Here is a 15,401-nt window from a genome sequence, read left to right as displayed (position 1 = left end):
TTTGTATTTAGTCTCAAGCACCAACTTTATGTGGGCTAGAACTTTAAATACAAATCTACTCCTTAGTAGTGAAATAAAAAAAACATTTAATATAAGCCATATTACTTACAAGGCAAGTGAAAACCAACTTATTCTGAACACACAAGGAAGCAAAGCAGGAACTGGTCCCTTGGTCACACACTTCCCTCTGTTTCAGCCTGCATTTGACTGGAATTCCTAAAACTTTCTTCTGCTGAAGGCCTGAGGTAGCCCTGTGCTCCAGCTAATTCAGACCTTAGAGTAGATGTGTACAGCACTGTTTGGAACAGTGACAGCTCTAAGTGCTAATGTAAAAATGGCAGCTTCCCAGTAAAGTCAATTATCTGATTAATAGTGTAGCTAATGAAAACATTAGACAAGCTTGCTGAATGCTTTTTCTTCAGCATGCAGGAACCTAAACCAATTTAACTGATAAGAGAAAAACCCATGGTAAAGACTGAAATTGTTCCATGCAGGTCTCATGTAATAGGCTACATGGAGAACACTCCCCGGGAACTTTTTTCACCTCTGGCCTCTGAAAATAAGATATCATCTCAAAAAAAAACCCAAAAAACAGCAGCATGCAGTAGAAGTAACTTTGAAGGTGTAAGAGGCCAAGTTAATCTGTTAAAATGTATCAAGAACATTACACTGTAATCCAAAGGACTAAGTAGGTTATAGAATAGCATAGTAATACCTAAAAAGGGTCTTTTTAGTATTTTTTAGGGGAAAATGTCCTTGTATCATGTGGGGTTTTTTTTATTCTAACCAAATTAACAATCTTTGACCTTCTAGATGAGGTGCAATGTGTTAATTCATTTTTAGCATTTTCATTCCTCAGAACAATGTTTTTCCTTTTGAACTAAAGGAGTTATGCCAGCTTTTTGAATTTCAAAGTGCATTTGAGCCTGTAATTCAAAAATTTCCTTCTCAAAGTATCTGCAAAGTGGGAGATCATGTCACCTGCCCACCCTTGTTCAACAGCACAGTGGAGGCATCACTTCCTTGATGACAGTTTGACAGGAGAGGAAAAGATGGTGTAATTCCATTGCTTGAGTATTGCCCTGGGGTGTAATGGTTATCCCTAACCATCACGTGCAGGTCTCAAGACTGATACAGAAGCAGTGCCCTTAAGGAAGAGTTTTGGTGGGTGTCCATCCTTTCTGTCCTTGTCCTCCCACCAAGCCTGAAAATAATTCTTGTAATTGAAAACTATGAGAATTCTTTTACTATGTATTTTACACAGTTTTTATTTTACCAAAGGCCTCTTGAGCAGAGCTGATGTTGCATTGATGCAGTTAATTGCACATTTCACCTAAATGAACAGTGACAGGGGAAGAGAATGAAGCCTGGGAAATAAAATTTAAGTGACTTGTCAAAGTTACATGCCTAAAGCTGCCAGTGCTGTTATTTCCATTTCCATACCTGTGTCACTGCTCTTCTAAGGCAAGGCAGCAGCAGTGGCCAGAAGGTATTTTTTTCTTCAGGGTTTAGTGGCTATCCAAACTTTATGATGACCTTTTTAGCTGCAGCTCAGCCCTAAATAATTTCCTGGCTGTCAGACAAGATCAGTGGTTGGTTACTGTCTAGAAGGAATTTCATGCATGAATTGCATGACACCAGTTTACATGGAAGTGTCTTTGGTGTTAGCAATGAGAAACATCAAGTCTTTAGTTAGCTCAAGGAAATGATTCACCTCAAATTTTATAATTTAGTAAATTTTATAATAGTGCAGTTCATACAATGACCTTTAGAGAAAAGCATTGAAGGTGAACCATACTATGAATAATTTGAATGGCAACAAACTATATGGTACAGCTTTTAAATGTCACCATAGCTTCATCTGAAACCTATCATTAGAGTTGGAACTGAGAGAAAATTTGAATATCTGAAGAAAATCACTTGTTCAATTGCTTGACCTTTGGCTTATGATGATGAGCAGGTTTCTAGCTTTTCCTGAAGGAACCCTTATGCTATAGAAAAAAATCCAAAATATGTAAAAGTTACTGGATTGAACAAAGTCTTTACTAACATATGGTACTTAAGTTAAAGCTTGAAATACTAATACTCAAACAGGGAAAAACATTGAAACAGTATTTACAGATTAGCAGAATTATTTAATTTGCTGAGACCAACAGGACAAACACTAAACAGGTATTTCTGTAATCTGATTTCTACATACAAACAGTCTTCATTTCTTCATAAAAGCATTAAAGAGTCTACTTGCAAGCAGTTTAGACATGAAGAGTCACCTGTGCTGTGGAGGTAAATTATCAACAAATTAACAATCTTTGTATTATCTACTATACCATACTTACTTTTCTGCAGGGTAGCCTGGAAAAGCTTTCCCTCCTCTTGCTACAGGAAGGGCTTTGCCATATTGAACCTTCAAAAATTTGCATGCACTCTGCTTGCATGTTTTATTCAAGGCATTAAACTGCAACTGAAGTAATAAAGTTGTTACTGGTGGCTAGGTAAGTGTCCTTGTGACAGGACCTGTTACACTGCTAACCTCTAACTGGGGCTTTTCTCACAAGCAGAATGTTCTGAAGAATCACAAGCAAGCTCCATGTATCTTCTATCTACCCACAGGCAGGTAGGTACCTACCCTATCCATATATCTTCTACCCATATATCTAAGTGGAGGAACAAGGGGAAAATTTTCTAAGGAGTAGCAGAACACTAATAATTTGTGCCACAAAGCTTCACCATTGCTGTTTTGCTGTGCTACCAAGAGTTTCTAGTAAATGGAAAAATGTTCCTCTTTAGGTTAAAGATCTTTGACTAACATAAGCAGAAGAAATATCCTTCAGTTGGTAGAAAATATTTATTGTAAAGCATTCATTCAGCTCAAATACATGCAATCAAATCTCTTTGACCGTAGAAAGTAAGAATGTTCTGAGACATACTTAAAGCCAAGTTGTAGCCAACATAGGATTTTCATAGTTAAATTTGAACCTCCTAGTAAACATTTTAAGTACTGACACCACTAATAAGTGGTATGTACAGTGCCCTAGAAAGGATTAAAAGAAAGCATAATGTTCCATAGAAATGGCAGCCTTAACTTGTACATTGTGAGAGGTTTAAGTAAATTTAATGATGAAACAGTCAATCACAAGTTTAAATATATTACAAATTTACTTACTGTATGAACACTGTTAACAGTGTTGTTTCTATGTCTGTATTTCTCATTATTAGCCAAGATTTTGCAAGTCTCTGGTAAAATACTTTGAAGTGGTTCTCCAGTTGAGTTCCCAAAATGCTTTCCCATGCCCTTGATTCCATCCCCAAGCTACTGAAAAAGACAGGGAAACTCAGCCAGCTACCAGCATTAGCTAACCAGCAGTGTAACAATGTTGTGGCCCTACTGTGAAGCCTAAGCTACTGTAAGCATCAGTAGTATTTTCTAAGACTAATCTGAAGCTGAACCTGTTTTAGTAGGTACAGAGCAGTCATCTTAAACAGGTCTGATCCAGGGTGGAGCAAGGCTATCCAATTACCCTGCTGAAGCCGAAACTCAGCAAGTGATTTTTCCAGAAATGCTGACACCCTCATCCTCCAGTTCCAGCAGCCAGGACAGCTTTTCCCCCTACTCTACAGAATCTCTTGAACAGGATTTTCACCTGATGAACTGTCAAAACACCAATATCCTGCAGTCTAAGAGGGAAAGTATGGCAGAATTAGCAAGATAAAATACACAGATATCACCTCATCCTCAGGTGAATTTAGCCAACCCTGAGGAAAGTTAATGCTAATGCTTAAAAAGGCAAGGTGTGTCACCAGCTACACTGGAATTCACAAATTACTTAATCTTCTTGAGAACTGAATAAAGAATGCACCTACTTAGAATTATTGCATTTCTCTTTGGCTTCCAAATCTACATCTTGTTTATCCTCAGGAACAGATGTGCTATTTTGGGGAAATCAGTGCTTCCTTTTCAGCAGGTAAGATGCTAGGTCTAGGCTTCTAAACTTGCAACTCAGATAAGAACTTCTGACCTTGAGGGCTACTGTGGTTCTGACTACAACCCTGTTGACTTGAAATCCACATCCTGCAAAAAATGTTCTCATAAATGGCAGAGTTGTGCATGGACATGAAACCAAAAACCCATGCAAAATATGGCTGCAATTCATATTGTTTTTAAAATTAATTCAAAGTTGCATACTCAGGTTGGCCAAGACACTAATGAGTCAGCTGACAGAGGTCTTCATGGCATGTTTTTACCAGTCAGAATGATGAAGGAAATTACCTTAGAGTGGCAGTTTCTCCTCATTCCCAGGCAAGAGTACTCTGTTAAGCATGCATACTGAGAGCAGTATCAAGGAAGTACATGTCAATGTATAGTCTTCAGCTTTTATCCTTTATTACGTACACAGCAAAGAAGGCAGCATTAGACACACGCACAGTGTGTTACACCCACTCCATCCACGGCACACGCACACACACACACACAGCCTTAAAAAAGTGTCAGTGATAAGGAACATATTATAAAGGTTGTGATCTTTATCTCTAAGCCCCTGAGCTTCTTCTTATGGTTAGGTGAAAAGGCAACAAACAAGTCCTTTCTTGCTCTGTAAGTGCTTTGTGCAACCATGTCCATAGAGGTCATAAGTCTTTCTGGGAGGAGTGAATGTCTTACTCCCATATTCACAGTCTCCTATCGCTGTTTTTGCAACACAGTTTCCAGTTATGTTTAGTTGTCATAGGCGGCTAATATAGCTCTTGCTCCTGTGATTCAAGTTAGGAAAGGTTCTGCAGATCAGAAATGAAATGCAGCCCCCTCTTTCTCTCAAGAGATGTCATCTTGGTGACACTGCAGGACTAGAGAAGTTACCAGAATTTCGTGGGGACTGAAGAGGCACAGATGAAGAACTGGGAGACAGTTTTCTTGGGCTGCATAGATCACCATTGTGCAACTTCCACAAAAGTTCTTCATTTTCCATTGACAGGCGTTTGTTTACTTTTGATTCTTTCTCTAGTGACTCCTGTAAAACAGCTTGCTCTGTAGAAAGTTGCCTGCAAATGGAAGATTTACATCAGAACACATAACCCGACTTGGAAGCTGCAGTATTAAAACTTAAAGAAAGGTCTGAAAGTGCATAAGCTTTTGCTTGGCACACAACTGAATTCCTGCTTTAAAAGGAGGACTGAGCATGTTGTCATCCTAGCTATATTTAAACTGGTAGCTTGCAGAAAGCAGGAGAAAGTCCCAGTAAGAAACATCCCTAAGGACCAGAAAAAGCATCTGAAAAGTGAAGCTTGAAACAACACATACTTTTAAAGGGCTATGCTGGAACCTTTGGGTCTTGTTGCAGGCTCAGCTCAACATAGAAGCTACAGATTCCTTCACACCAGAAGCGTCTGGCCATCCATTTAAGCAACCGTTAGGGTTAGGAGAAGCTCAGACCTGCTTTATTCATGTTAAATATTACTGTTATTGCTAAATAAACCACACTAATCTAAACTGGGGACAAAATCACTCACTGAAGTGGTTATAAGTATGACCTAAGTCTAGCTTACAAGCCAGTAGTACTTAAAAAGGACAATATTTGTATGGTGGTATTTCTGAGTTGCTTTTTCTTCCCTAAAATACTGGAGTACTGAAGAACACACTAAACCTTTATCCCCTTTCAAAATGTTCCTGCTTATTAACTGTACAAAGGAATGCACATTTGTAGAGATACAAGTGGGGAAGAAATGGATGTGTTCTTTCACAGAGTACTAAAAAATTGCATTCACCAATACCTCAAGAGAGTTTTCTTTCTTGTCACATGAACCCCTTCCCCCTGATTAAAGGCATCTAAATGTCCACAGATATTTTTCACCTTGAAAGCTCCATGTGTTTGTCCATCCGAGCTTTTAATTCTTCATTTTCTTGCTGAACCTTCTTTAATTTATCCATTAAGATTGTGTTGTTCTCCACCTTGGAAAGAAGGTCACAATTTGAAATAAAACCTATACGTGCATTCATCAAGATTCTGACTGAGCTATCAGAGACGTTGGCAATCTGGAGTTTGCAGAGCTTGTTACAGTACACACAAAAACATCCTACTTACCTTATCCTTACATAACACTGGCACTTGGCCACTTGTACTGATTAGATGCCAACAAGGAGGATTGCTGTTAACCAGCACATTCCAGTAATGTCTGCCAGTGATGGGCAGTTTTAGACAGAAGACTGTCTAGAAATAACACAGACAAATTCAAGAGTTCCCCTGAGTAAACAGCTTTCCCTATTGCTCTTCTGATTCCACATCACTGCTGGAGGATGTTATCAAAAATAAAAGGAAAAACTGATTAAGTGGTTGCATGGTCCAAGGCCTTTTACACTGTGGCCAATGTCTGTTGGAAAAGATGAAGGTTTGCCAGCAATTTGCTAGTAATTGTAGACTAGAGTAACATACACTGCTGCACAATACTGAACAACTGACATCAATGTGTTCCTTTGTATCCAAACCTCTTTCTGTACTTCCTCATTAAAGTCTTGCTTAAGCAAGTATTACAACAGTGTTCAAAGGCCCCACCCAGGAGAAGGACCCCGTCCTGTCACAAATAACAGCAAGCTAAGTGATTACAAGTCCTGCCTCTGAAACTGACTTTTCATGTGGATTTACACACAGGTCAGGGAGACAGACACGCAGCTAACAAGCAGCTTAACAGCTAAAATGATTGGCCTAAGTTAATCAAGACTTACTCCATTTCATATTTGATCCCTTCTTGTTAAATTATGATCATTTCCTTCCTTATGTGTTCCTGACACTGCAATCTATCTTCCATACCACTTGAGCAATGAAGCAGGTAAGGACTTTAGGGGAAGAGGCTCCCAGATAATCTGTACTAACATAGCAATAGTTAATGCAAACCAGTAATTGTCTTAAGATGTTAAAAGGTCATTTAGAGCATCAGGTCTTTTTTTTTTGCCTCCTGATATATATCCCAAAGCTGTACCTGCAATGTGAGCATGTCCCATCATGAATTCCTGTTTCCTTTTAAACAAAAACTATTAATTCTTGCATGTAAGTCCATCCAGCCCAAGTTCATTATAGGAACACAAGTCAAGAGACACAGCCCCAGCCTGCCAGACTCCAAGGAATGCTCACCAGCTTTTCCATCTTCATTAGCTTTATATCCTGCTGATGGAGTTTCTCATTCTTGATCTCCAGCACTGCTTTCAAACTTTCCAGCTCCTGTTCCAGGTACATAATCTGTGGGTTTTTCTGAAAGATTGCCAGAGAGTTTGCTTAGTACCCTGAATTTCAGGAAAAATTTAGATGTTTCTCTGTCATTTAAAAAAAACCAAGGAAATAATTAAGGAAACGAGTTACTTGTTCTAAGTGAAATCAAGTCAAACACTAGAATAAATAACAAGATCTGATATCACTTTCTCCTTGTTTTTTGTTTGTCCTTCAGGGTAGGTGGACAGTTGCAGTTGCTTCATCAGAAGTTGTTCAGAAAACACTTAATGCACAGACATGAAAAACCCCTGTAAATCAAAGGAAGGCATGAATGCTGTCACAGCAAAACTTGTTTTGCAGGAGTGCCCAAAGGCCTTAAGGCTAGGAGTTCCAAAATTTATTTCATATTACTCATAACCCATCCCAAGAGATAATTAGAGTAAACATTTGAAGAGTTTTCAGGCACTGGAATAGTTCAAAAAAGCACCAGAAGTTTAAGTTCTGAACTTGGCTGTAGCTTATCTTCCCTGGTTTGAGTCTGAAAGTAGCTGGCTCATAAGCAGAAATGGAAAGTTTTCAGCTTTACATTCTTCTGAAGCCTGAAAATGCAATTATACACAAGAATCTTGCACTGGTGCACATCCGTAACTTATCTACAATATAGCAAGTTAGGACTTTTTTATTTTTCCTTTTTGTATTGTTTTCTGGGAGGTGGAAGGGAGAGCAGGAGGAGGCTGAAGTAGGGTAAGATGTGGTTGCCTCAAGGACCTGTTTTCCAGAGTAAGAAACCATTCAAACACTGCAGAGTAAAACAGATTGTCTACATTTCAAGGCAGTCACAGCCCAAAAAAAGGGAAAATAAAGCAAGTCTGAGTCCATTTCCAGATAATGAGAATGGAACATGAGCTGAACTCAATCAATGATTAAGCATGTTGTGTAACAAAGTTTATCTTCAAAATCAAACAAAACTTGTTTTAGTGCATTTGGGTAAGAACACAGGTGCACTGCACTGAGTAACAGCTCCACTGCCACACCAGAAACCTCGGACAGGAGGGCAATGCCTGCAGTCTTGTGGGGTGTGGTCCCAGAAGCACAGGGCCAGCACATGTCAAGTCCTGGGGCTCCATCACCTACACAGTTCATTCTCCTGCTTGTTTTTAAGGCCTGCTGCAGTAGTGGTTCTTGTTTAACTTCTTCTGAGAAGTCTGTGCGAGGGTGAAGCATGCTGTGCTGCCTCAGTGAAGGCAGCAGACGATCTGTTCCTTACAATGGAATCTATCAGCTAACAAGAAAAGCAATCCTGAAAAGTTTAAATAGTGTGTTCAAGATTCACTTTATTTTCTTTCCCTCAAGTCCAATGGTCTTAAAATGTGTTTTTAAATTTAAGTCTGAGCCCTCATATTAGCTACTCAGGAGAACACACAGGCAAATAAAACCCAAATAGAAAGACTGAAAAGCCTACATAATATTTTAGCAAAAAAACTGGAAATATCAAGTGACACTATCTAAATGATACCAGAGAGGTGGAAATCCATCTCTCTCTTCAAAGGGCTATTGGGAATTCCGATAGTGCAGAATTTGTGCTTAGTACAGAAGAGTATGCTGAGTCAAACTGGTGCTTCTCCAAAGAGAAGTCTCAAACTTATCATGCATCTTATGCTGCCAGGAAAGCACAAAGCACATTTGCAGCTATATAAAGGCACTTGACTATTGCTCCTTTAATTTAGGCAACATGTGAGCGTGCCTGTGGAATTACAGCTCCAACTCCCGCTGCCACAGCAACATACTGTGGTTGCAGATACTTCTTGTGGCAGCTCTGTCCCGCCACTAGAATAAGTAATAAGAAAACAATACAAAACAAATTCCAGTGAAAACTAGGGCAACTTCCACTAGAGGCATCCTAAGTGAGTCTTTAAGTGTGGAATTTTTCTTTGTGGTATAAACAATCCTACCGGTATTCCACTTTCTTCTGGGTAACTAGAAAGATAAATATGTTTAAACATGTGTCTAACCCCCTGCCACCCAGTGCATAAAAAAACCCTCTCTCAGAATACATTGCTATCCCCGGAGCATCAGAGGCAACAGCAGCCTTGGGAGGAAAGGCAGGACAAAATAAAAGTTATTTTGAAGGCTAAATCAGCAAGAAGTAAGAATCAATGTTTGAATAAATGCATTAGAAATGAGCTTTGCAGTAGTGATGTAGGCCCACACTGATCATAGCACTGGTAAAACACTTACTGACTGTCCAGGAAAATGCAATGCGTGCAACTCCTGTGCACACATGGGTCTTCAGTTTAGCTTAGGCTATTATTTACACCCCTGACTTAGATATCCAACAGCTTTATAGAATTATAACGGTAAAGTCAATACACAGCATCACAGTGCTTGGGAAAAACTTCTGGCAGATGAACCATTTCCCAAAAAATATTATGTATGGGACCTCTATCAGGCTTCATTGCAAATTGTGTGCATTATGCAATAAAATAAACCCAGGCAAGATCTGTTTATCCACATTGCTGTGGAAGATCAAGACTTACAAGATTGGCTTTTTCTTTGGCTATTTGTTTTTGTTCTTCTAATTTCAGCTTCTCACTCAGAGAGTTGTTTTCACTTTTTAGTTCATCGATTTTTTTCTGAAATGTAAATATATTGTATCATTAGGCCAAGAATTCAGTGCATGTATCCAAACTGCTTTTCAAGTTTTAAACTGTTGCAATGAACCCAGCCCTTAACAAACCTCCAGCAACTCCTGCTTCTCTTTAAAGGAATCTTCAAGCGACTTCCTTTCAGATTCATGGGAACTCTTGAGCTCTAAAACAAATTATTTTTGCAGATTTTTAATACCACATAAGACATGAAAATTCTTTTTGAAAAGAAACAGCCTGAAGAGACAGCCTACAAATATTTGCATAGATACAGTTGATGGCAACACAGAACATTTATCATTAAGTGATGCAAAGCATTTATGAAGTATCAGATTTATTCCCACTTCAGATTTGCTGATTGTGCCCTCACATATCCATTTCATTAGCGGACAGCCTGTCAGTTTTGGGAGCATTCATCTGCATGCAACAAATGGACTTACTAAGCACAGGTCACATCTGACAAAAGTTGAGTTTATGGAAGGAAACATCGCAACAAAAATTGAAATTGTGTCTTCCACAAACTTCTACAAAACCATTTATTTTCCTACTTTGGATGCCATGCAGAGGAGTTTACTCTTTGACAGCAATAGAAGCATGAACAGTCTTCAAGACAAAAAAGTATCACTGAAAACTTAGCTATCAAGTGGAGTTGGAAGGAGTTTGGAAATATTCATCCCTTAAATCAATGAGATGCAATGTCATTTAAACCGGAGCACGTCACCACCCCCTCCCTGAAAAACACCTCTGCCACAGTGTACAGTACACAGTGTATAATATTTCTTAACATATCCATGTTGTTATGGAAGGCACACAACCCTACTCCTCCTCATTTTCAGTTTTGAGGTGCTGCTTACAGAACTAGGGGGCGGGAGGAATTATTCAGTCACTTGAGATTTTGAGGGCAATTCAGGTGTCTTTTACTGCAAGAAAAAGTCACTTTAATTCAAACTATTTATAAAGTTTCATTCAACTACAACGGGATCATGGTTTTTGCTGTATGTAAAATTGTCAGTTCCAATGGAAGGAATTCAGCCAATGTTTTTAAACATTGAACAAAGAACAGTGAAGTGGACACAATGATCAAAACGAATACTTTTGTTTGTAACTAGCAGTACTATAGCATACATACTTAAATACAAAATACTTGCCTGAAAAAGAGGATTCATACTCCTTTTTCAGCTCCTCTACTTTTTCTGAGTGTCTGTTTTCAAGTTCCAGCTTAAAGCTTTCATGTGTGGTATTTAAATTGTCCACCTGCAATATGACAACATGATTTTTCTCCCCTTACCTGCATCAACTTAACCCTTGTTTAAACCATTGTTTCAATGGCTTCATGCACTATGCCAAGTGCATTTAAAATGGTCTAGCTGGACTCAAAAGTAGAAGCTAAGCCATGTACAAGACTTAATAAATGAGAATGATGCCATACAGTTTACCACTACCAACAGGAAAATGTATGCATCTCTCACACGCATGGAGTTGCAAAGCAAGGTCAGAGGGCAGGTGTGTTTCTAGAAATCTTACAACTCAAGCTGACTCAAATATCCCATGAAGCTCTAGAAATAACTTAAACTGGCAGAACACAACCAATCTCCACCACATTAAAACATAAGCCCAAGATCTGTACAGCTTAATGCGGTAGTATTTTTTATTGCTCCAATGAAGTGGAATTTCACATTAAATAACTGTTATTAGCAAAACCCAGGATTCTTTGAAGGCTCATTTGTAGCAGAAAGCAGTTGCTAGAGAACTTTTCTACTCTGAGTGTTACAAACCTGCTCCTGGAGTTGGGCTTTGTACTTTTCAGCTTCCTCAATGCAGATACTTCGGAGTTTCTCACATTCTGCAGTGTAAAACTGTTTAAGCTTCTCCTCCACCTCAGCTAAGTCATCATTATGTTTCTGGTTTAACTTCTGCAAATACCCTTCATAAGCAACTTGCAGTTCATTCCTGTCTCTTTCCAATTTCTCACAAGCTGCAGAAGTGGTTACTGAAGATGCCAAAAGAAAAGAAGAAAAGAAAAAGAAAGGAACTGGATCAAGTTCAATACAAAAGTCACAGCTTCATTTACATGTATTAAAAACAGTGAACACATTACACAGCAACATGGTTATATGCAAAGACAAATATGATTTATCCATTAAATGTGTGCCTCCAAGGACACATGAAAAGATCTTCACAAAAATATAAAATTCCATGTTTCTTAGGCTGAGAATTAATTTAATCCAGCTAAGCCAGGAGCCCACATAAAAAGCACAAGTGTGACAGACTGACATGACATGGAAGGAAGAAAGTCTCATGAGAGACACTGAAGAGCTCCAATAAAAAAAATTAATTGCATCTGCTACTTTACCTCATTTGATCCCATTCAGTAGAATATTTGTCAGAGTATTTCACTTTTTGACATATAAAACACTTAACTAAATTTCAAAGTCCTATTTTCCTGAAAACTGTTTGTTTAATGACACCCATATTCAGATATACAGCAAAGAAGCAATTCTAGCTTGACATGGACCTGATACAGATCTGCCAATCTAAAAGGTACTCTCTCATGTGTTTATGCCTGAGATATTTAAATATGCAAGACAGAGAATGGTTTTAGGCAAAAAGTGCAGAGTATTAAGAAAAGAAAAATGCTCTGCAATTCTCTTTACATCTGCATTAACACAGGTCTGCTAAGAAAGCTGCCTAGGTTTGTCTCCCCATATTTGCAGCTGCTTGAAAGGCAAAAGTTAGTAACTTGCATTTTTGAGTTTGAAATTCAGCATTCTCAAGTCCAGCCAGCCAGGCCTGAATAGGAGGAGTCATCCTCCTACTGTTAATATGACTGCAGCAAATGCCTTGTGCAGTTCCAGCTGCACCCAAAGCCTGGAAGAAAGGTGAAACAGCATCTCTAACCCAAATGTGTGGTCACTGACCTTGTGCAAAACCAGTTCTATACAGACTCTAGTGCTATGGTTTAAAATAAATTAGTCAGATGAATGGCTGTTTAAGAGAAAAATCAACTAAAATGTTAGCTTGATCCTCAAAGGCAGGAGAAGTCATGCATGCATGCACTTCACAGCAGACTGGCACACTGCCCAAACAGTGTAAATATAAACTCTATGTAAAAGCATGGGAAGAGGAGAGGATTTTTGTACAGGCAGTACAGGAAATTCTCATCACAACAGTGTTTGAATCTTAAGATAAATAAATTACAGTATCCTCAGGGACTGATTCCCAAAGTAGTAAAGGGTCAGCTGAAGGGAATGCAGCCTGCCCCAGCAGAGTGCCTCAAGTAACACGTGTCTTACTCTCCTTTGCTATAGCTCATTAAAAGCATGTGAGTAACTTGATGGATGATATTTGCACTCTCTTTTAAGGGAACTCTTTAGAGTCTTGGCCCTGCTACCATCATTTGGAACCTGCAGTGGAAGAAGAAAGTGTTAAGAGAGTGAGCTGTACTGCATGGAAATCAATCTACATATGTGTCTACCTGAATTAGGCTTAACAGCAAGCTTAGCTATGCTGGGTCTGTGCAAAAGATGTGCTGATCTGGACAGATTTAGGCCATGCTCTTCACTCTCTGACTGGCAGCGATGCAACAGAGGCTCAACTGAAACCTACCAGAACATTCTCTGCAACTCAAGCAGATTTCACAGTTTTTGCTACTTTCTGCAGCAGCACCAGAAGAAGTTTTTGCTCCCCTATCTTTATTAGTTTCAGAAACTTCTCTTACAACTGCTCCCTTAGGGAAAGGGAAAAAATAAATTAGCTTTCACACTATTTCCATATTGCAGCGGCACAATGTTATTGAATATATATACTCTGCGTTGCCACATTTTTGGAGTAGAGGTAACACCATTGTTAGGGGACATTATATTGCAATGCCAAGAACCAGGCAGCAGGCCAAATGGAGGCATTACACAGCCAGCCACGTGCAGATGGAGCTGACCTTCTACAGCAGAGTAAAGACATAGCTGAGAGACAAGCAACTTGCATGGCTCCATTGAGGTAACTGCAGCAAAATGCTTCAAATGATCCACTTCATTTATAACCAAGAGGAAGAAGCATCAAATTCCTTATTTGCAATGCCAGAGCTATTCATTTGCCTCCAGTTAGCCAGAAGAGTTTGCTGCCTATCATTGCCTTATCTTTAAATGTCAGCAAGCAGAACTTCAGATGATGCAAAGCACTTTAGAAAAAAGCAAATAGCAAACCACGCCTTTGTCAAAGAAAACAGACACATCAGTTCCCCTTCAGGCAGTTTGCAATTCAGATTTATGAGAGGACTAATGTTACAAAGGCAAAGAAACACCTTTTGAAACTTGCACTAGCAGTTAAAAGTTGTTACCATAAAGGTAACTCTGGCCTCCACAGAGCTGGAGGCTGCAATGCTTCCTTGCAGATCACAAGCCTGACTTAAATCCCTGCCATCCAAAGAAGCAGAACTACTACACAACCAGTGAGCTCCCAGTATCCCAGTATCATGGTGGTGCGAGAAACTGACCACGGTTTTTCTTGACTTCAGGAAAAACAACAACTAAAGAATTGTTAATTTGAAATTATGAGATGTCCCATAAACCAAAGCTTGTCTAAATACTTGTGATTGAAATGTGTGCAGCAAGTATTTTGCACAGTCCTATCCCTCTGCAGACTGAATCATATATTTTACGACTGCTCTGGTTTTTTTAAGGAATTTTGTCTTTTCCATCATTTGTTCCAAATTCCTTAATGTGGACATTTAGCCACTGACTAACCAAACTTAACTGTTGCTCAACTGAAGAGTATTCTCACTGAACTCATTCTAAACTTTGAAGAAAAATTTGTAACTGCAACATGTGTTCTTCCAGTAGCAAACACACTAATCTATTTCAACTTCTCATCCACTTCAGAGATACCCGAAATGCATACTTCAGAGCTTTTGTACACTACTACTGTGTTTCCTTTCCCTTCTTGAAGCACTTTTCTCCACAATTCCACATCTTTAGACCACAAACCTCGAGGAGAAAAAAAAAAAACCAAAACAATAGGAAACAAATGGTCCAACAGCATTTCAGGGAAAAATCAAGCCAGGGAGATGAAAAGATGCAGTATTTATGTCTCTGTGAAGTTTGCTCAATTCTACCTGTAAAACTAAACACTTTTAAGGATAGTGCATATGGAATGCTATACTTAGCAGCCAGAAGCAGTCTTTTTACTTCTTTATTCATATAGGATAGCCATTAATTTATTTTTTCCCTCCAGATATTAATATTTTTCCTCCACTTGGTTGTCCCAGCCTCTCTTCCAAATCATACAACTGTCCCTCCTGATCAGTACAGCATGGAGCAAGATTAATCTGTGTATTTAGGCGTCTTAACACCTCTAATTATAAATGAAGAACCTGGTTCTTTTTGGCCCAACCATGACCTTTGGAAACCATGAAAAGTTTCTGAGATTGGGTAAGAGCAAATCTTCAGAGCAGAAATGCTGGTTTTGACATATAAAATTACCCTTTATTTGTAGTAGTAAACATCAGCCACTTAAAAAGCTTCATAGTGAAATACCCAAGATGTAAGTGCCAAAACCATAAAACAAATGC

General features: G+C 38.9%; 1 protein-coding gene across 7 annotated transcripts in view; it reads right to left on the bottom strand.

Annotated features, from left to right (window-relative positions):
- Nucleotides 1–2,826: 2,826 nt before the first annotated feature.
- Nucleotides 2,827–15,401, bottom strand: part of MTUS1 (microtubule associated scaffold protein 1) — a 118,613-nt gene continuing 106,038 nt past the window's right edge. For all 7 annotated transcript variants that reach the window (XM_059844715.1, XM_059844714.1, XM_059844713.1 and 4 more), the window contains 7 exons: nt 11,614–11,828; nt 10,987–11,092; nt 9,931–10,004; nt 9,731–9,826; nt 7,119–7,235; nt 5,844–5,941; nt 2,827–5,034 (listed from right to left, as the gene is read on the bottom strand). In XM_059844715.1, the coding sequence (XP_059700698.1) occupies nt 4,818–5,034; nt 5,844–5,941; nt 7,119–7,235; nt 9,731–9,826; nt 9,931–10,004; nt 10,987–11,092; nt 11,614–11,828 (923 nt within the window). In that variant the 3' untranslated portion in view covers nt 2,827–4,817. The remainder of the gene's footprint in view (nt 5,035–5,843; nt 5,942–7,118; nt 7,236–9,730; nt 9,827–9,930; nt 10,005–10,986; nt 11,093–11,613; nt 11,829–15,401) is intronic.

This window comes from Haemorhous mexicanus, chromosome 4, assembly GCF_027477595.1.
Source record: "Haemorhous mexicanus isolate bHaeMex1 chromosome 4, bHaeMex1.pri, whole genome shotgun sequence".
Taxonomy (NCBI): Eukaryota; Metazoa; Chordata; class Aves; order Passeriformes; family Fringillidae; genus Haemorhous; species Haemorhous mexicanus.
This window is presented reverse-complemented; position numbering and strand designations above follow the sequence as displayed.